The sequence below is a fragment of the Culex quinquefasciatus genome, chromosome 3 (genome assembly GCF_015732765.1).
Source record: "Culex quinquefasciatus strain JHB chromosome 3, VPISU_Cqui_1.0_pri_paternal, whole genome shotgun sequence".
NCBI lineage: Eukaryota > Metazoa > Arthropoda > Insecta > Diptera > Culicidae > Culex > Culex quinquefasciatus.
This window is the reverse complement of record NC_051863.1, coordinates 77,389,115-77,409,583: the sequence shown is the minus strand read 5'-3', so window position 1 is coordinate 77,409,583 and position 20,469 is coordinate 77,389,115. Positions and strand designations below refer to the sequence as shown.

The following is a 20,469-nucleotide window of genomic DNA, read 5'->3' as shown; positions in this document are numbered from 1 at the left end:
GTTATTTTTTAGAGTGTAACAATGTTCTACAAAGTTGTAGAACAGACAATTACAAAAATTTTGATATATATACATAAGGGGTTTGCTTATAAACATCACAAGTTATCACGATTTTACGAAAAAAGTTTTAAAAAGTTGGTCGTCATCGATCATGGCCGTTCATGGTCACCCGCGACAGACACGGACGACGAAACAAAGAGAAACGCAAAAGTAACTTTTTCAAAACTTTTTTTCGTAAAATCGCGATAACTTGTGATGTTTATAAGCAAACCCCTTATGTCTATATATCAAAATTTTTGTAATTGTCTGCTCTACAACTTTGTAGAACATTGTTACACTCTAAAAAATAACCCTGCAACGTTAGAAAAAACACGAAATTTTAAAATGAAAAATTTTGTTCTAAATGAAAAAATGACCCTTCTGGGACAATGTAGATTCGAAAAGTACATTAAATTTCCCATAAAATGACATGTTCCAAAATTTTTTACAGTCAAGTAACGGAAAATGGGAGAATTTTAAAACTTTTTAGTGTTTTTTCGATGAAAATACGTTTTTCGGAATTCTGAGTACGCCATCAAATCGGGCGTCTAATTTTACATAAAAGTCCCTTTGACACCAAATTTCTATCTCATCACCGTTTCAGGCTGCAAATTATTGAAAAACACCTCTTTTTTCGCATGTTCCAAAAATGAAGGGGTCGTACCGCCCCTCCGTCACGAGATATCAAAAAACGGACCTCGAATTCGTGATCAGGGACAAAAGTTACCCCTTAGGACAAAGTTTCACGCAAATCGAAGAGGGGTCGGGGCAACTTTTCCCGATTTCGTGTGAGTTGGTAGAGAATTACCCACAGCATTTCTCAAAATTGCAAAAAAAACAAATTTTTAATAAACAAAACAAACAGAGCCAAAGCTCCTCTAAACAACAAAAATGCTTCATTCAGGAACCTCACCGAAACACACGTACACGTGTAATTATATTTTTCTCGTGTTAATTGTGGGCTGATTAATTATGTTTGTTGAATGCAATTTAATTAATGGTGGAAAGGTGCTTTGCACATCAAGTGCATCGAGTTTAAAACACCTTGTTCAGGTGGTGTTGGTAAAAAATGGCGGAAATGCAGTGATTTGATATTTATTTGTTAGCTAATTTTGGTTGTACGTAGTTTTCGCTTTTGCTAAGTCTATTGTTATAAAAATGAAATCAATCATGTCATTTGAATTTCAAATTAAAATCAAATAACTATAATTGATTTCATTTGCTATCTGTCTTTTTTTGAATTACTTTGAGTGGAAACAGAACATTTTTTATCTCTTTGGCGAACTGAATAAAAAACCTGTTCGATTGAATGCAATAATAAATTTTGAATATTAATCCGATTAAAAACCCGATAATAATGTCTACCAATATATTTATTCTTCTCCTGTGATCGATGCAAAAAAATAGCTGTGCCTTTTTTTGTCTCACTCTTGAAACTAAAAATAAAATAATTGACCAAATTTTTTTTATAAAATTCAGATTTTTGTTTTTTAGGGACGTAATTTTTGAACAAACTCTTAGTGATGAAAAGTCAAATCAAAACATTGGATTTTTTCCGTGAACCTTTTTTCAGTAAAGTTTCAATTATTACCTACAACTTTGCTGTAGTCACCTAATCGATCAGAAAAAAGGTTACTTAATCCACCTTTTCGGTGGTTTGGGCCTTTCTCACATTCATATAGTACATCGTCGCTTGTGTACTATCTTGTTACACGTCCTATCTTTATACAACAGACTTGTTACAAAATCGTACACTAGCGATAACATTTAGCCAAAAGAGCATCATTCACGCTAAAATTATTTAACAATTTAAGCTTCATAACTTCTTTCTTTTGATATGATTGTCTTTTAGGACCATGGGAAAAATCTACGTACAGCCACACACACACAGAAATTTCCTTAGAATTTGATTCTGAGTCGATGTGTAAACGTGAAGGTGGGTTTACAAGGCCTATTTAAGAAGTTATTTTTTCTAGTGATTTTATAGCAGGGTAGCTCAAAGTTTTTGGATGCCGGGCCAAATTTAAAGGTCATATAGCTTCACAGAAAAAAATCAATTCTTGAAACCGTGAAGTCAGTTCACGATTATTAGAACCACGAAGGAATATATTCACGTTTATGGTGCAAATGCACCATACTCATGAATAAATTCCTTCGTGGATCTCACATTCGTGAACTTAATTCACGATTACGGGAATTGCTTTTTTTCTGTGTTGGGGCCGAATTTAAAAAATAGGTCATTTAAAAAAATGAATTCACGATGAAGTTTTCTGAAATTTCAGTTAATTTTATAACATTTTCGTTAGTTAAAAATAATAGAAAACATAAAATGACACTTTTCTATCAATACAAGCAACAATTATTGTTTAAGGTTTAAAAGAAAAGGTAAGTTGAATGTGCTTGTGTTTTCATCAAAATTGAAAATCTTCATTTTTAAATTTGAAAATGGTGACATGTAATCTGAACAATTAATGTAACTGCGTAATTTCATCTTTCAATTAAGTGTAACTAATTTCAACATTTCATTGCAAAAATTTTTAGAAAATGTTTCAAGCACTTGATGAATTGCAATCATTATTTTTAAAAAATGTAATACTTACTTATTCATCGGAAATTAACGGAAAATCAAATTATTTTTCAATAAACCTCAAGCTAAAAGTGATTGTAAACGCAGAGAAACGCATTTTTAATTGATTTCAGCTGATATTTCCAATTATATTTTGAAATTTTTCAAAAATATGTTCACACTGATTTTGATTTTTGTTTACGTTTTGATAATGACCATAGATATTTTTTCCAAATTCTTTAAATATCCACAATTCTTCCACAAAATTCCGGATCGCAATTGCAATAACTGAAAATTTTGATTATGTTTTCGAAAGAAAACGTGGTTTAGTGAAAATTTGGAGTATTTAAAAAAAAGTTATTACATTCGAAATGTATGATAAATCCCGATCATTTGATACTAATATTGTAAAAAACTGATATTTTGAGTATTTTGCAAAAATACGTAGTTTTGTGAAAATTATGAATACTTAAAAAATGCTATTTCATTCGAAATGTATGAAAAAATCCCGATCATGTGATACCCATATTGTAAAAAACTTAAAGTTTGAGCATTTTTTTCAAAATGCGTAGTTTTGTGAAATTTTTGAGTATTTTCAAAAAAAAATGTTATTACATTCGACATGATGGATAGAATCCCGATCATTTGATACCCAAATTGTAAAAACTGAAATTTTGAATCTTTTTTTGAAAAAACGTGGTTCGGTGAAAATTTGTAGTATTTTCAAAAAATGTTGTTATTAAATTCGAAATCGATGAAAAATTCTCAATTATTTGATACGAATATTGTAAAAAAGTGAAATTTTGAGTATTTTTTTTTCGAAAAATACGCAGTTTTGTGGTTGTGAAAAATGATATTATATTCGAAACGTATTGAACAATTATTTTGAAGTTTCTTGAGAGAAAAAAATGCATTTTCAAAGTACAGAATTAAAACGTATTTTTGTGAAAATTATCATGAAATTATAATTTTAAAGGATAGCTGCCATCATCTCGATTCCAAAACACTATGTTTTTTTTTCTATTTGCATGATTTTTCATACGATTATAGCCAATGTCACCCATATAGCAAAATCCCATAAGCTCAATGCCTCAGTTATGCACGCCTCGGTTTTGCATCCCCCATATGCACTGCTAATCCAAGGCATGACTGTATGTCGTAAAATGAGGATCAATATATAAATAAATCGTTATTTTTTTTTTAACAAAAAAAAATAGCATTAAAATGTATGAAATAAACCTATTTTTTATATTTCAAATCGCTTTACAAGTGTTCAACGGGTAAAAATGGGTTCGCGGGCCACAAAAATCACCTCAAGGGCTATACTTTGTCACCCCTGTTTTAAAGCCTTTCCTCAGTGAGGCAAGGAAGACATAGCCTTTCCTAAGGTACAGATTTTTAAAAAATCGCATTCCCATTAAGCTTGCAAAATTTTATGGAGCATTTACGGCAAAACTAATTATGTGAAATGGCCTCTTTTGATATAGAGGCCGATTTCCATTTAAATTAATAAAATACGGAGAAAGTCGTTTTACGAAAACGTAGGGAATTACTCATATACTATTTTGTAATTTTTGCTAATGGGTAATTCTCTACCAACTCACACGAAATCGGGAAAAGTTGCCCCGACCCCTCTTCGATTTGCGTGAAACTTTGCCCTAAGGGGTAACTTTTGTCCCTGATCACGAATCCGAGGTCCGTTTTTTGATATCTCGTGACGGAGGGCGGTACGACCCCTTCCATTTTGAACATGCGAAAAAGAGGTGTTTTTCAATAATTTGCAGCCTGAAACGGTGATGAGATAGAAATTTGGCATCAAAGGGACTTTTATGTAAAATTAGACGCCCGATTTGATGACGTACTCAGAATTCCGAAAAACGTATTTTCATCGAAAAACAATAAAAAGTTTTAAAATTCTCCCATTTTCCGTTACTCGACTGTAAAAATTTTGGAACATGTCATTTTATGGGAAATTTAATGTACTTTTCGAATCTACATTGTCCCAGAAGGGTCATTTTTCATTTAGAACACAATTTTTCATTTTAAAATTTCGTGTTTTTCTAACTTTGCAGGGTTATTTTTAGAGTGTAACAATGTTCTGCAAAGTTGTAGAGCAGACAATTACAAAAATTTTGATATATAGACATAAGGGGTTTGCTTATAAACATCACAAGTTATCGCGATTTTACGAAAAAAAGTTTTGAAAAAGTTACTTTTTCGTTTCTCTTTGTTTCGTCGTCCGTGTCTGTCGCGGGTGACCATGAACGGCCATGATCGATGACGACCAACTTTTTAAAACTTTTTTCGTAAAATCGTGATAACTTGTGATGTTTATAAGCAAACCCTTATGTATATATATCAAATTTTTGTAATTGTCTGCTCTACAACTTTGTAGAACATTGTTACACTCTAAAAATAACCCTGCAAAGTTAGAAAAACACGAAATTTTAAAATGAAAAATTTTGTTCTAAATGAAAAATGACCCTTCTGGGACAATATAGATTCGAAAAGTACATTAAATTTCCCATAAAATGACATGTTCCAAAATTTTTACAGTCGAGTAACGGAAAATGGGAGAATTTTAAAACTTTTTAGTGTTTTTCGATGAAAATACGTTTTTCGGAATTCTGATTACGCCATCAAATCGGGCGTCTAATTTTACATAAAAGTCCCTTTGACACCAAATTTCTATCTCATCACCGTTTCAGGCTGCAAATTATTGAAAAACACCTCTTTTTCGCATGTGCAAAAATGGAAGGGTCGTACCGCCCTCCGTCACGAGATATCAAAAACGGACCTCGGATTCGTGATCAGGGACAAAAGTTACCCCTTAGGACAAAGTTTCACGCAAATCGAAGAGGGGTCGGGGCAACTGCTGTGTGAGTTGGCGGAGAATTACCCTAATATGATTTCTCTTACAAAATTACAAAAATGATTTTGAAGTCTTTTATGATAATCATTCTTGCACCCATGTCCATATCAAGAGAGACACACAATTTGATTATTTTTTTGCTTTTGGGGGCTTTCGGTACTAAAAAAATAGCAAAAAATGAAAACTATGTTTATTGGACCTTTCAAAAAAAATGTGCATGTGTTTTTAGTGCACATATTTTTTTTTTTGTCAAATACCAGTTAGTGTTGAGAATACAGAACTTCACCCATAACAACAAAAATTGAAAAATTTAACCGATGAAAAAAGAAAGAAAACATAAAATCAAATCTTTATTCACAAGTGTAATGCAACAATATAAATCAAATCATAAACGGTTGTACTGTGATAAGCCACAAAACAAGTGATACAGCTGGCTACTTGGCTATTGATGCTTCAGCTCTCAATTTATCACTTCCAATCCTTATCAAAATAGCAGCGGAAGTGTGCAAACTGCGTCAACTGCCCGTGTTCTAGATATCGTTGTCCATCATGGTTGCGAGCGTGTTCGAAGTGCTGTAACAATTTTTACCGCGCAGTGTAACCCGGCGTGATTTTCGATACAGAACCGCAAGTGCAGCCACGAGTAGCACGATCAGAGTACCCATAATCACTATGGTGAGGGTGTGGGAAGAGCCGGCAGTGGATGGTTCGGACTTGAGTCCTTGGAACGTGGCGGGATTGTAGCTTGCGAAGGCGGGATTGGCGGTTTGATCGAGCTGTTTGCGTAGGATGAGAAGTTTTTCCGCGTTTTCGTTGATTTTGTCCATGAATTTATCGATTTTGAACGACTGTTCGTAGATTTTCAGCTCTAGCTTTTGGCTGGTGAGGTTGAACTTGGTCTCCGTTAAAACGTTTAGTTCGGTCATCATTCGTTTCAAATCACTGGAGACGAAGGTGTCGTTGGTGGTTGCATTTTGCAGCTGGGACAGTTTTACGTCCAGAATCGTTTGCTTCACCTGAATGAGGTCATTTTCCAGGGCCAATTGTTTTTTCGTTAGATCCAGTATTTCTCCCTCGAGTTTTTCAGAAGTGTTGGCGAGTGCCATTTTTTGCTCGTTAAATTTCTCGATGTCGTCGATTGCATTTTGCATAATTTGCTTGATTTCGGTGGTGTCTACGATTGGCTCGGAGTTGTTCAAATACTTGTCCAGGTGCTTCAGGGTGGTATTCCACTCATTTAGGGGGTTGGTATCGTCCGTACAGTAGATTCCCTTGACGTTGGTTTTGTCTGCGATAAGGGACTCTGATTTAAATCCTCCGACCACAATCGTCTGGGTGTTCAAACTGCGAATCATTTTCGTGAGGAACGTGCAGTTCCAGTAATTGTCGGCGATGCTGATTTTGTTCATCTGAGGGAAAATTTTGTGAATTTCCTGGTAGCTGAACTCCTTTAGGCGATTGCCATCGATGTACAGTTCTTCAAGGTGGTGCGAAGAGGTAAAAATATCTACATCGATACGATTTAACTTGTTGTACGAAATATCGAGCCGTTTGAGGGATGACAACTGGGAAAAAGTACCATGTTGTAAGTTGGAAATTTTTGTGTCTTCCAAGTTCAAATCAATCAGATTGGTTAGCTTTGCGAAGCTGGTCAACTTGAGTGGACCAAGCGCATTATGAGACAAATCCATAAGCTCCACCGCCGTTATTTGGCTAATTGAATCCAGTGAGGTTAGATTGTTCCATGCCAAGTCTAGACTTTTAATCTTCAGCTTAGCAAAATCATCAGCTTCTATCGTCGAGATGCTGTTGTTCGAAGCAAACAGCTGTTGAACGCTGGGATTTAGCTTGATTTTCTTCAACTGATTGTTTGTTACGCCAATAATTTTCACATTCAAGTCGTTAAATTCTAATGATGTTAGATTATTGTTCTTCAACCACAAATACTCCAAACCCTCAACATTCTGGAACATATCTTTTTCCAGCATTACCAGTTGATTATTTTGCAAAAACACCATCGTAAGAGCAGTATTATGGAGAAACAGTTCGTTTGACAAAATCTGCAGCTGATTCCTCGCCATGCTAATTTTCCGCAGCTTCGTAAGTGGGGCAAAAACCGCCTCTTCCAAAGCTTTCAACGAATTCCCCGCCAAAAAGAGTGAAGTCAGCTCGTACAAATTAGCAAAAGCCTTTTCCTCAATCACGCTGATGTTGTTGTTGCTCAAATCCAAGTGGTTCAAACTGGACGCACCCGTGAACACATAATTTTTAACCTCCTGCAAACTGTTGGTCGACAAATTCAGCAAAAGCAACGACGAAGCCTTCTCGAATGTGTACCGGCTGATGCTTTCGATGCTGCACTCGGCCACGCCCAGCAGTTGGACCGTGGAGTACGAGTCGAAAATCTTGCGCGGAACTTCAATCAGCTTCGAGTCGACAAACCGGAAGTGGTACGGCGTGTTGTACCGGTAACCGCTGCCGCTGCTAAAAGTGACGGTCGTGGCGACGTCGTCGACGATCACGTTTCGAAAGGTGCAGTTACGGGAGTTGTCGTAGTAGCCACTGTTTCCTTCGCTACAGCTGGCCGTGAGGGCGTGGACGAAGCTACCGGTCCCAGCCAGCGCCAGGAAGAGCGTGCATCTGAAAAGGGAGTTCGTAATTTTGGGAAATTTATTGTGAGAACTACCAAGTTCAACAAGGGAACGTATTTATTAATGTTTTTGATATTATCTTAGGCCGTTGCAAATATTTTTCAAAGTTTATGTCACCTTCCCCCCTCCCCCTTTCAAAATTGGTTCGAAAAATCAAGGCAAAAAAAATATTTTTTCATCAAACTGGAAAATTCTATTTCCAATGAATCCAAATCAACTCAAAACAATCTAAAACGCCTTTTCTGCATTGATAGTCATATTTAGCTTATTGGGTTTGTTTAAAAATATTTTGAAAATAAAATTTTTGTCAATACTTAGAAATTTTGGAAACTTATGATTGCAAAACAACTGGACAGGTGTATAATGCATTTTAAAACACTTTTTCATTCAAATGTTGAAACCGTGGCCTGTCATTCAAATTTTTTACTTTCAGAGTCAGAGTCGAGGGACATAAACTTCAAAAAATATTTGCAACGGCCTTAACCGATTTGAGTAGTTCTGGTTTCTTTTGACGCATAAAAATGTCATCATAGAAAAAATCGATAATTTAAAAAAAAATGTGTCTGAAACCAAAAATGTCCTCATAAATGCTAGTTTCAAACAAGGTTTCTAACGCATACAATTTGACAGTTAAAATCAAATGTGATCGACAATGTTAACCAAAATAAAATCAAGACCATTAAGAGTTAAGTAGTGTTTTGTTGACTTGACTATTTTCATACGATTAAATTTGACTCTGGTAGAGGTTACAACCTACATGGCTTAGAAACTAGAACGCAAAAAAACTAAACCATTCAAAAGTGTCTCAATATGACAAAAACATTTTTTTAAACATTCTCGTAGTTTTTCCTAAGTAACAAGAATGAACCTACCTCAACAGCACAAACCACATGATCACAACAAAATCTATGCAAAATCTACTTAGGCGTGTTTTTCAACTCGCTGCTCCAGAAGAACTAAATCTATCGGAAAGAAGGGCTTTCTAAAAGCATCGCAAAATAAAATCACTTTTGAAGAGGGCTGCAATGTACTTGAAATTCAATTTCAATATAAGTTTCGAGTTGAAAAAATTCACTCAATTGAACTGAAACTAACAGTAAACTTTGGTCTTTTTGAAAGCGTATTACAGTCTGGAGCATATGATACAATTTCATACATATAAATAGCTGCAGCAGCATGGTAATCTTATCAACGGAAACGCGAATGGAAATTCATGGAAGAGGCTCTTATGTATAACATATATGCAAGCCGCAGCAGTGTTTGTTGTTCATACACCACTGATGCCGGGCTTCAAATGTCGTCGCAAAATCAAGCCTGCCGAGGAAGTCTTTAGTAAACATCTTTAAGCAAATGTTTTGGGTAAACAAACCAAACTGGACGAAGATAAAGAATCAATGATGTGAGATTGTATTAAATTTTGATTTATTTTGCTACTTTAAACATAAACACTACTATCGAATCGAACCGAATAAAATAAACCAAAAGCACAAACGATTTCAAACCAAAAAAATCGAATACGTTGAATAACTAATCAATTTATGTACATCTTTTCCCTTTTCAGACTGAGCAATTTGCAGTATTATGGATTTTATTTATAGTAATCGTACTAGGTAACCTGGCTGTGTTAGTAACGCTCTTTATGAACAAAAATCGAAAATCTCGGATGAACTTCTTCATCAAGCAGCTGGCGATAGCCGGTAAGTAGAACACTTCCAATTATATCACTTTAATATCAAGTGAATTAATTTTGAAAAGGTCCACAAATAGTTAGTTCAAACCAAAGTTATTTTTTAAATATTTTAATAAAACTTTCATACTGAATCTGCAAATACAAGATCGTTTCTTGAGCTTTTAAGGACTCAAAACTGTAAGTTAAAATGTCTACGAATCTTAATTCACACTGAGTGATTTTTCAATAAAAGCAAAAAATTGTTATTAGATTATTGTGATGTAAAAACGTTAATGTATAATTTCCTAGTATCGGGATTATTGCAATATATGATAAATAAAACGACGCAGAACAACAGTTTAAATTCGTTTTCTGTCCCCTTTTAAGATCAATTGTACATATTCATTCAAGAAATAGTAAACAGGAAAACCCGAATGTTTACATTTGGCAGATCAAGATTTTCCAAAATATAATTTTATAATGAGGTTGATGCGAAACACAAAATGAAATGACTTATTGAAATTAAAAAAAAAACCTTGATAAAGCGTCATTAACTTAATGAGAATAAAAAAAAACAAGATTATGACGATTACAATGCTCGAAAGAAAACATGGAAATTATACTTAAAATTTAAAGGCTTTTCCCTCTCAGAAATAATAAATAAAAATAATATTTGAAAAACTTTAGACTTCATTTCTGGGGTGCAACAGCTAAGTATGTTTTAAAGTAAATTTTGGGGTCCATGATGAGTTAAAATTTACACTTTCTGAATAAGAATTTTAGATCAGCATTGGTTTATTTGAACATTAAACATCCAATGTTCTAAACAATTTCGATTTTTTAAATGTTTTACTGATAAGTTTATATAATTTTGCTTCGATTTTTATGAATTTGAAATTTCCCGGGAGTCTCGACCAAATTTCCCGGGAATCGAAAGGTAAAAAAATGGTCGATTTCCCGGGAATTCCCGCTCGTCACCCTCTAGTTTTGATTTTTTAAATTCAAATTTCTATATTTTTTTTAATTTTGATTTTTTTTTTTGAGAATTTTGAAAATGTTTTTAATCTATGACATTTTTGAAGCTTAGGTTTGTTTTGACTTACCATTGACAAACTACGATCGTTATATCTAGATCGAGATCGAGGAGAGTTTTCCCTTCTTTAAGAAAAGGAAAAAAAAATATAGCCTTGTGATAACTGCTGACACGAGTTAAATTTGTCCTTCTTTAAGTAAGGTAAAAAATTCTTGACCACTTACACAACTTTTTAAATTTGTTATCACTAGTCAAGAGAGTTTTTTCATATGAGAACAAAAAAGAAAACAAGAAAAACAAAACTTTAAAGTGAAAATTCAACTTCTGTTAGCAGTTATCACAAGACAGTTTCCCTTCTTTAAAGAAGGTGAAATTCAACTTGTGTCAGGAGACCGTCTTAAAAGAAGGAAAAATTAATCAGTTAGTGTAAGTTAGCAGTTATTGTAAGTCAAGAGAGTTTTCCTCTCCAAAAAAGGAAAATTAAATTTTTGTCACCTTAAAATAAATTTAGAAAGCCGTTTCTAAAGCGATTCTAGTAAAAAATAGTTAGAAATTTAAATCATCATGCAAAATGAGCAATATGCCAAAGGTTCAATATGTCAAATGAAAACCAAATGACACCCATAATATAATTTTTATTTTAACTAGCATTTTTCTTCTTTGCAAAATAAAAATAGCATTCACGGAAAAACCGAAAAATAAGAAGAAACTGCAATTTATTCGGCAATTTGTGTAATAAATTTAACATTACCGAAAAAGAAGGGAAAATTTCTTAGAATAATAAAACTAGTCATAGGCCGAATTTATATTTTCTGTTATTTTCTCAAGAATTGTTGTCAACAAAGAAAGGAAAATTTCTTAGCATGGATAAGATTACTTTATCCAATTTTTATATTTTCTAAGAAACTCCAAAAAATCTCATCTTTGAAATAACTTTTCATCAATCCCTAATATTTCGGTAAAAAAAACTGAAAGGAAACGAAAGGAACGGTTTTCTAGGCAATGGTTTTCGGGGGAACGTGACACAATCAATTATTTTTTCGAACATTTTGAAAAAGGATGTTTCGACATTTTTATCTTTCCTTAATTTAGTGATATTTTCATTAACTTCTGTGAGATTTTCTTTTGAATTCAAAAAGACGAGGTGCAGTTCAAATATTAAAAAAAAACTTTAAGCAAATAGAAAAATCGACAAAATGCTTATTCGGTGATAATATTATTTCTCACAAACGATTCTTTCCTATTTCCCTCCCTCGCAGATCTCAGCGTCGGTCTGCTGAGCGTGCTGACGGACATCGTGCAGCGGATTACCATCTCGTGGCTGGCCGGGAACGTGGCCTGCAAGGTGATACGGTTCATCCAGGTGTGGGTCACGTACGCGTCCACCTATGTCCTGGTGGCGCTCAGTATCGATCGCTACGATGCGATTACCCATCCGATGAACTTTTCCGGATGTTGTAAGTCCTTTTTTGTGGTCATTCATTGCCAATCATTGTCCCACTGTGTCACGTCACGTGTTGCCACCACAAGGCAGCTTCACCGGGGGGGAGGATATATTACGTTTAGTCAGAGGGCATGGCTAGTAGTAGTACATTCTGAAACTATTTTCCAACCTCCCCACAGGGAAGAGAGCTCGAAGACTGGTGGCGGCTGCTTGGGGTTTCAGCGCGGTGTTTTCATCACCCATGTTCTACCTGTACGAGGAACGTGTTATTCAAGGTTAGTATTGTGGTGCACTGCACACCCACGTGTTGTCGGATGTAGTGTCCGCCTCTCTTGACACATTTTTCTCTTTTATTTTAAATTTTAAGTTTTAAATGCTTATCTCCCATCTAATCGAAAATTTATTAAATGAAGATGTCGGTTATCTAAAATTCTAAAAATTACAAATTGAACCAAGAGACTCTTTCGCTATGTACCAATGATGATGATGATGAAAGGTTTTAAGAGATGAAGGCGATGAAATCCTACCTTTTTCCGGTTCCTTTACTTCACACAGATCAGCTCCAGTGTTGGATCGATCTCGGAAATGCGCTCCGGTGGCAGCTGTACATGTGCTGGGTGGCCACGTCTTTGTTCGTCGTGCCGGCGTTCATCATATCGGCGTGCTACGTAATCATCATCAAAACAATCTGGTCGAAAGGGTCGATGCTGGGACCGGTCGGCGGCAAGTGTAAGTATAGATAGTGTGGTAAGGGGAAGGGGGGGACCAGCGAGTTTGTTTATCAAAAACAGTATCATAAGTTATGCATGGAACATTTTGAATGCCCACCATTGTACCGAATCATGAACGTAAATTGCTATTATGTAGATTTTCACATGGCAGACAGGAGGGAACTGTCCTAAATTAAAAAAGAAGAATGTTTGTTTATTACGTCTATTTTAACACTTATCTATACAACAAAGCATTTCAAATTATGTTCAGTTTATCGGTACTTTTAAAAAATATATTGATATATTTACAGAAAAATCCAAAAAGCATGAAATCTGATTAATAATTACCATCGATGTTGACGGCAAGATTTTTACAAACCAATTTTAAAAGAATCCTTCCCATGGGAAGTGAGCAAGAAAGATTCTATCAACAGTTTCACAAAATAAGTTGTTTAAACAGTGATAATCATTGAATGGGATGGAGTTACGAGCTAGTGCTTAACCTTCCAATCATACGAGAACTTTTTCTTCTACCAAAGCTGTAAAAAAAAATCAAAATCAAATTATTCGCTCTACAGCATTGCCTTGGCGTTCTCGATTGCGAGATTCCTACTAGTTTTCGAACAATTTCGCTCTTACATCAATTTTCAGGTTATGTCAAGATAGCAAGGCAAAATTAAATCTGCTATCATATGAAAATTGACAACAATGCACAGAGTGATTTCGGTTTTTATTGAATATCGCAGGATTGAAATCGATTTTTGGGATCTGTGAAGCACGGTGCTCAAAATACCGTTATTATGAGAAAAAAATGCAATTCGAGATTTTGGTGTCTATCGATTCCTATGGTGTAAACAAAAAAAAAATACATTCCCTACTGTAGTTTTCCCTTTTGAGATATTACTTTTCTTATGTAATTTATACAATGCTGAAATTGTATAAATTACATAAGAAAAGTAATTTATACAATTTCAGCATTTCAAACAATATTCATTTCAAGATAATGATGGATTTGGCTTTATGACAATTGATTGATTAAAAACCTTGCCACCCTGCGGGGCAGAATGGGCCACCTTAGAAAACAAGCCATTTCGTCTAATACAACGTTGAAGGGAGATAAGAAATGACTTAAGGGACCTTCCTAACATAGTTTCCATGAAGTTAGACCACTTTTATAAAAATAGTCACTTACCAAAACAAACATTTTTGAAAATAGTGTTAATATGTTGTAATATGACATTATTTTTACAAATAGGCATCAAAACAACTAAAAAATCAACTAATGTTGCATTAAACGTGATTTGTGAAGCTACCAGGAGCGAAATAATCCAATTGGCTCGAATTTCGTAACTTTTGATTGTTTTTATAAGGCAGAAAAAGGGTGGTCCATTCTGCCCCCAAGTGGATTTTAATTTAACACTTCCACCACCAAGCCTCTAAATGATTTGAAGGTTCCGTTGTTGTTTGCATACCTTGGTAGTAACGTCTAGTAACATTATAAGCATTGTACAAACTTTTCAAACAATCCAACTTTTCAGAAAGCTTATTTAAAAACCTCGAAATAAACAACATTTGCGTGGTTTTGTCAATAATTTACATTTTTGCTCATAATTCGAAAAATACAATGAATTCAAACGTCGTTTTCGGTATGGTGATGTTATTTGACGTCCTTTATAAGACCCTTGCCTTACGGTTGGTCTAAATCCATTCTAAAGCCCAAAACCAAAGGAGGCCCATTCTGCCCCCATGGGCCATTCTGCCCCTAACTTTATGTCATAAACAACTCTTCAGAACATAGTAGGCCGCTGCTAACATTTTGAGTTATCACCAATAAAGTGCTTGTATGGATCATTTTTGAAAAAATGGCGTATATCTCGAGTAGATTCAGAGCTACAAATTTTGCACCTTGGACAAACTTTCATGAAATTTTCTTCTCTACAACATTGCCCAAGACACCAAAGCCCTACAACGTCATCCAACAAAGTTAGTTTTTGGTTGACACCCTGTATGACAAAAACTTTAAAAGATAGCCCTTATCAAGTACAACAACTCTTCCCAAGACACCATTTGGCTACGACGTCAAATAAAGGAGTTATCAATTTAATTTTGCCATTCGAAAGGGTTAAATCAAGTTTTTAGAAATCGACCTTCGTCATGCACGCGGAAACGGTTTAATGAGTCTTCACCATAATTTTACCAAAATTTTGAGCCAATTTGGTCAAAGTGGTGTTGGGTACCGTGGCACCCGTTTTTTGGAAATGCTAAACTAAAATAGCTGTATCTGGGCAATGGTACATCCAATGTCGACCTTCGTGTACGCACGAGAGCAAGCAGCAGTACCTACTACCGTTTTTTCTAAATTTTTCGCCGTAGTTGATTGTGATTACCCGCGAGTTTGCTTCTCCAGCATGTCAAAGGCCGGCCGTGACCGTGGCAGTTCGAGTGCGGTCTCGAAAAACCCGCGAAGTTCGTCTACCGGCCGTGTGCAAAAAGGTAAACAAATCAACGCCGTGTCGGCCGCCATCGCGCAGGGGAGCGTGAGCGCAGATGAAATCGACAAAAAGTATCTACATCCCGGATATGTTTCGAGATCACCAGTGAGGACCCGCTCAGGTATTTCTAGTGCCACAGCCAGTGGCACTTCAACATCCGCCAACATCCCGATCAGGAACGAGTTCCAGATGCTGAGCGACGACGAAGAAAACAACAACACCGACGGTAGCAGCACTAGAGAGCCTGGATCTTATTAGAGAACGGACATCTCAAACCAAAAGTACCAATCGAAGCACGAGAACTGTCAAACGGAGGTACCAATCGAGCATAAGACAAAGGATTTTGCTCGATTGGTACCTCCGTTTGACAGTTCTCGTGCTTCGATTGGTACTTTTGGTTTGAGATGTCCGTTCTCTAATAAGATCCAGGCTCTCTAAGCAGCACTACCGACGACGGCGACGACGATGGTCGTGCACGGAAGAAAGTGTCGACGTCAAAAAAGAACAATCCTCCAAAGGAACGTAGACCACCTCCAATTTTTGTTTTGGACACGTTGGCGGACGATGTTGACGAGTTGCTGGAAGGCCTCGGATATTGTCTGAAAATCGGTAAGTCGTCAGTGCAAGTTTACACATTTCGTCAGCTGTGTGCTATCTTGTGACAGAGACCATTTTGGTCGAAAATGAGTTAATGATGACGTTTTGCTATACTTAACAAACACTACAATATGCTTTAACCCGATTTTGGAAACTCGCTTCCGTTTCCCGGATATTGCAATACATACTTGTGACATAGACCAATTTATCATCAAAATGATTGTGCACACTTGTGACACGTCATACATGTTGTTGGAAAATGTGGAAAATTTTTCTTGTTTTTCACAAATTTATGTACACACATACTTTCTAAAGGCAATGCAACCTTTTGTTTATAAAAATATACTGATTAAGTCGATTAAACCATTGATTTGAGCTTATTTTAGTTTGTTTGGTAATTCTGTGCACACTTGTGACACGTAGTACAATTTTACTTTCGAAACACACTTGTGACACGTGCTTTTCAGATTTTTGTTTACATTATTTACTGTATCTTTTAACTGGTGTAACCAAATTAGTTGAAACTTATAGCGTTTGTTAAGCGACAGTATACAAACCGATTGCTTCAAAAAGTTTGGCTCTATCATTCATAGTTTTGAAATTATTTACCAACAAACTTTAAAAATCGATTTTCTCGAAAAGTACTAAATGGTCGTTGTCACAAGATAGCACACAACTGACGATTTGACGAAAAGAACTTCGACCCCGTGCAAAAGACTGCCATTAAGGTCGTCTTGCAGGGGGTACCAAGACCGCCCGATCTCCGACCTCAAGAAGGACCTCTCGGGTGCTGGCATAACGCCGCGTGACATAAAAGTCCTCTCGCGGAAGACAACAGTCACAGGTACGCACACTCTGTACCTGTTGTACTTCGACCGCGGCACCGTAAAAATCACGCCACGGCTCGCGGAACTGCAACCTCCCGCCCCGCTGTGTGAAGTGCGGTGAATCACACCTCTCTGAGGCGTGTGCACTGCCGCGCAAAGCGGGCTTGGGGGACAAGGCAGAGCAAACCAAGGCGCGCATTAAGTGCGCCAACTGTGGAGGTAACCATACCAGCAACTACCGTGGATGCAGCGCACGGAAAAACTACCTCGAGGAGCAGGAAAAGAGGAAGAAGAAAGCAGCAGCGTCCCACCCTCCTCAGCGAAGTACGAGCGTAACCGTGCCTACAGCTGGTCATCGTACGGTTCCAGCGGGCAACTCAGCGTTCCCTCCTGGATGGGGGCGATCGTTCGCCAGCGTGGTCGCTTCCGGCAATTCCTGGCTCTTAGGGAGCTGATGATCAAGCACATCTGTAAAGGATAAAAAAACTGTGATCCAATTTTAAGCTTTTTCTATTTCTATCCCCTTTCCCTTGCGATTTTAGTAAGTTTATTTTTTTTATTTTTTTCTTACTCTTGGTGACACCTTTATTTACAAGCAATAACAGCAGTGCGTGGCCGAATGGTTACGCTGTCCGCTTTGTAAGCGGATGATTCTGGGTTCGATTCCCATCTGCTGCAACCTTCCATCGAATGAGGAAGTAAAATGTCGGTCCCGGCCTTGGTTGTTAGGCCGTTAAGTCATTCCAGGTGTAGGAGTTGTCTCCATGCCATAAGTACAAACAACACACCAAACCAAGCCTACTCCGGTGGAATCGCTGGCGGCGGTTGGACTCGCAATCCAAAGGTCGTCAGTTCAAACACTGGGGACGAAGGTTCCTTGGAGTAAAAAGAGGTTTGGGTGTTCTCCCCATTCAAGCCTTCGGACTCCTAGGTTCGAGCAGAAACTTGTAATAGAGACCACAAAAGACCCGGGGGTCGTTAATGTGGATGGTTTGATTTGAACAGTTCCAAAATGGATTATGATGTAACACACAGCTGTAAGGAACTCCAAAACTCTGTTATGTACCCAAAAGAACTTATTGTATCTTGATTATTCACCAATAAAACCGAATTGAATTGAATACATCCAAATGTCTTCATATTTATTTTGTTAATAAACGACAAGTTTGCAATATTAGGTTTTAAGAAACAGCCGTCAACATCTTAGATGTAGTTTTGATTTTTTTATTTTCCTTTATTTTTTTTGAAAGAGCTTAAAAATAAAGGGTGAAGCCCCCCAATTGGTAAAATCTTAAGGGCGCCTAGAGGAAGAGGATCGCGAGGTCAGAATGAGTTAAAATTTGGAATTAAGCCTAGTGATGGGTCAATCTTTGATTTCAGGGGATGGCCCCGAGGAAGCCCAGATTTGGACCACTCCATTGGTCAGAGACCAGAATTCCAATAGAAACACATACATTTATATCTTTTTTTTTGTTAATTTACATTTCAATGATATAAACTCCAATGTTTATTCCATTTTCCAGTTCGCTACCGCAACGGGAGTGCCGACCTGGCCAGTCGGCGGGCCAGCTCCCGTGGCATCATCCCGCGGGCCAAGGTGAAAACCGTCAAGATGACCATCGTGATCGTGATCGTGTTCGTGCTCTGCTGGTCGCCGTACATCGTGTTCGATCTGCTGCAGGTGTTTGAGCAGATTCCGAAGACGCAAACCAACATCGCGATTGCGACGCTCATCCAAAGTTTGGCCCCGCTCAATTCGGCCGCCAACCCGCTCATCTACTGTCTCTTCTCGACACACTTTGTCAGGACGTTAAAGTACGGGTTTATTTGTGGTTATTTTGTGGTGTGATGCTAATTTATGATGTGTTTTTGCTCTTTTAATCCACAGAAGACTCCCACCATTCCGATGGCTGCTGTCGTCCGGGTTGTGCTGTGGCAGCCCAGAGGACACCAACGGCCACAACGACTGTGGCCAGACCGCGAACGGAAACCGGCTGCGGAACCAGCACAGCAGCGATTCTATGAGGACCCTTACCACTTCGCTGACGGTGTCCACGCGGAGGCCTCCGACCATCGTCCGGACGTCGCGAGTTATCGTATAGCAGCAGGGGTCAACCGACGCTGCCGCCACCAAGACGACGGTGATGACGGGGACGGCGTCGGGACGCCCTGGTGGACGGAAGCTATCCTGGTACAAAACGTAATCTTTCAAATCATCGAAGCGCAGCAAAACAGCAAAAAAGATCTAGTCAAATTTGTACACTTTTAATTGACCGCGTGTTACCATTGAGAACATTTTTCGAGAACAAACAAGTATTTGATAAGGTACTTTAAGAATCGTTGTAAAAATCCATTTTATTAGTAAGTGCAACTCAGAAAAGTTATAGATCTATAGACATCACCCCAAAACACACACACACATTCTGTAAAGTGTAAAGTAAGTGCCAGTTCAGATGGGGGCCTTTTAAGCCTTACTCAAAAATTTTCAAAGAAGGCAGCCAGCGTTGTAAAAGTGCTTTTAACTGTCAGTAATAACCAAGTGTATACCAAAAAGAAAACAAAAGATACCGAAAATGAGTCGAATAACTAGCCGAACGTTGGAAGTAAGTTGAGGCAGAAGTTAGATGGAGAGGGAGAGGGAAGATGTTCGGCGTAAAGTGTTTTATTCACTCCGTATTATCTGTTAGACTGATATTTGAACTGTGTATTTTATATGCTGAACCACTTAATCACCTGTGAAAAATAGCATTACGTATAGTTTATGAGTTGTTAGTAAATAAAGATATTATAAAAAAACTAATTTATACAAGTTATAATCTGTTCGAAAGCCTTGAAAAATTGTAGTTGTATTAAAAAAGCGCAGTAAAAATTAAGATGGAGACAAAAAATAAAATTGTGTTCTATCGGCACTGTAATTAAATAAAAGTCAAATTAAATACAGATTCTGGTTGCATTCTCTTTGTGTCTTTTCATTCGACTCACTACAATAAACATACTGTCTCACTGCGTCAAAATGATTTTTTTCCAATTCAGTCACGCAACGCGATATTGCGATCATTTGAACGCATCATTGAATCCAGGAGAAAAATATTTGTTAACAAAAAGGAATTTAATGTAACTGTTTTAAAAGGAAATTAAACATTCAAATCAAACATTACACAGCTTAATGATTATTCATTGAAGCAAAAGATGTGGGTCCAATTTTCCTGGGTTTTGATTTTCTGTTTATTTAACTTAAGCAACAAACTGCAAAACGAAGATTTTTTCAGAGCGAGTCGTACATTTATACAACAGGGTTTACCGAGTTGGATAAGTACACTGATGTTGATATTTACCCAATTATTCGATGATTTTCAAGCAGGACGTCCAATTTTCCCAAGTTTTGAGTTTCCCGGAAAACGGAAAAATATAAAATAAAATCTATGTTTTCTTTATATTTGTTATGTTTTTCAAGCTTTAAATTTATAGAATTAGCTCAATACTAATAATATCAATCTAAACAAGGATAGCAGTTTTAAGATAGCTTAAACAAATTTTTGCTGTTCTCTGTTGTGCTTTGAATGCACCAC

At 36.8% G+C, this 20,469-nt stretch overlaps 2 protein-coding genes across 2 annotated transcripts in view; one reads left to right on the top strand and one right to left on the bottom strand.

The window, feature by feature from the left end:
• LOC6037793 (cardioacceleratory peptide receptor) overlaps positions 1 to 19,696 on the top strand; it is a 161,614-nt gene extending 141,918 nt beyond the window's left edge. The window contains exons 4-9 of the mRNA XM_038260045.1: positions 9,690 to 9,825; positions 12,090 to 12,287; positions 12,454 to 12,549; positions 12,830 to 13,003; positions 18,424 to 18,715; positions 18,789 to 19,696. Coding sequence (XP_038115973.1) covers positions 9,690 to 9,825; positions 12,090 to 12,287; positions 12,454 to 12,549; positions 12,830 to 13,003; positions 18,424 to 18,715; positions 18,789 to 19,002 — 1,110 coding nt within the window. The 3' untranslated portion in view covers positions 19,003 to 19,696. The remainder of the gene's footprint in view (positions 1 to 9,689; positions 9,826 to 12,089; positions 12,288 to 12,453; positions 12,550 to 12,829; positions 13,004 to 18,423; positions 18,716 to 18,788) is intronic.
• On the bottom strand, positions 5,815 to 9,102 carry LOC6037791 (toll-like receptor 3). The gene is made up of 2 exons (XM_038260044.1): positions 9,001 to 9,102; positions 5,815 to 8,117 (listed from the first exon to the last, which is right to left on the bottom strand). Exons 1-2 carry the CDS (start codon positions 9,018 to 9,020, stop codon positions 6,008 to 6,010), a joined length of 2,130 nt encoding a protein of 709 aa, XP_038115972.1. The 5' UTR covers positions 9,021 to 9,102; the 3' UTR covers positions 5,815 to 6,007.
• Positions 19,697 to 20,469: the final 773 nt, after the last annotated feature.

Coding starts and splice junctions, on each gene's coding strand:
- LOC6037791 (XM_038260044.1), bottom strand. CDS start 9,020: ATGTGGTTTGTGCTGTTGAG. Junction 8,118..9,000: donor ATGTGGTTTGTGCTGTTGAG/GTAGGTTCATTC, acceptor CTCCCTTTTCAG/ATGCACGCTCTTCCTGGCGC.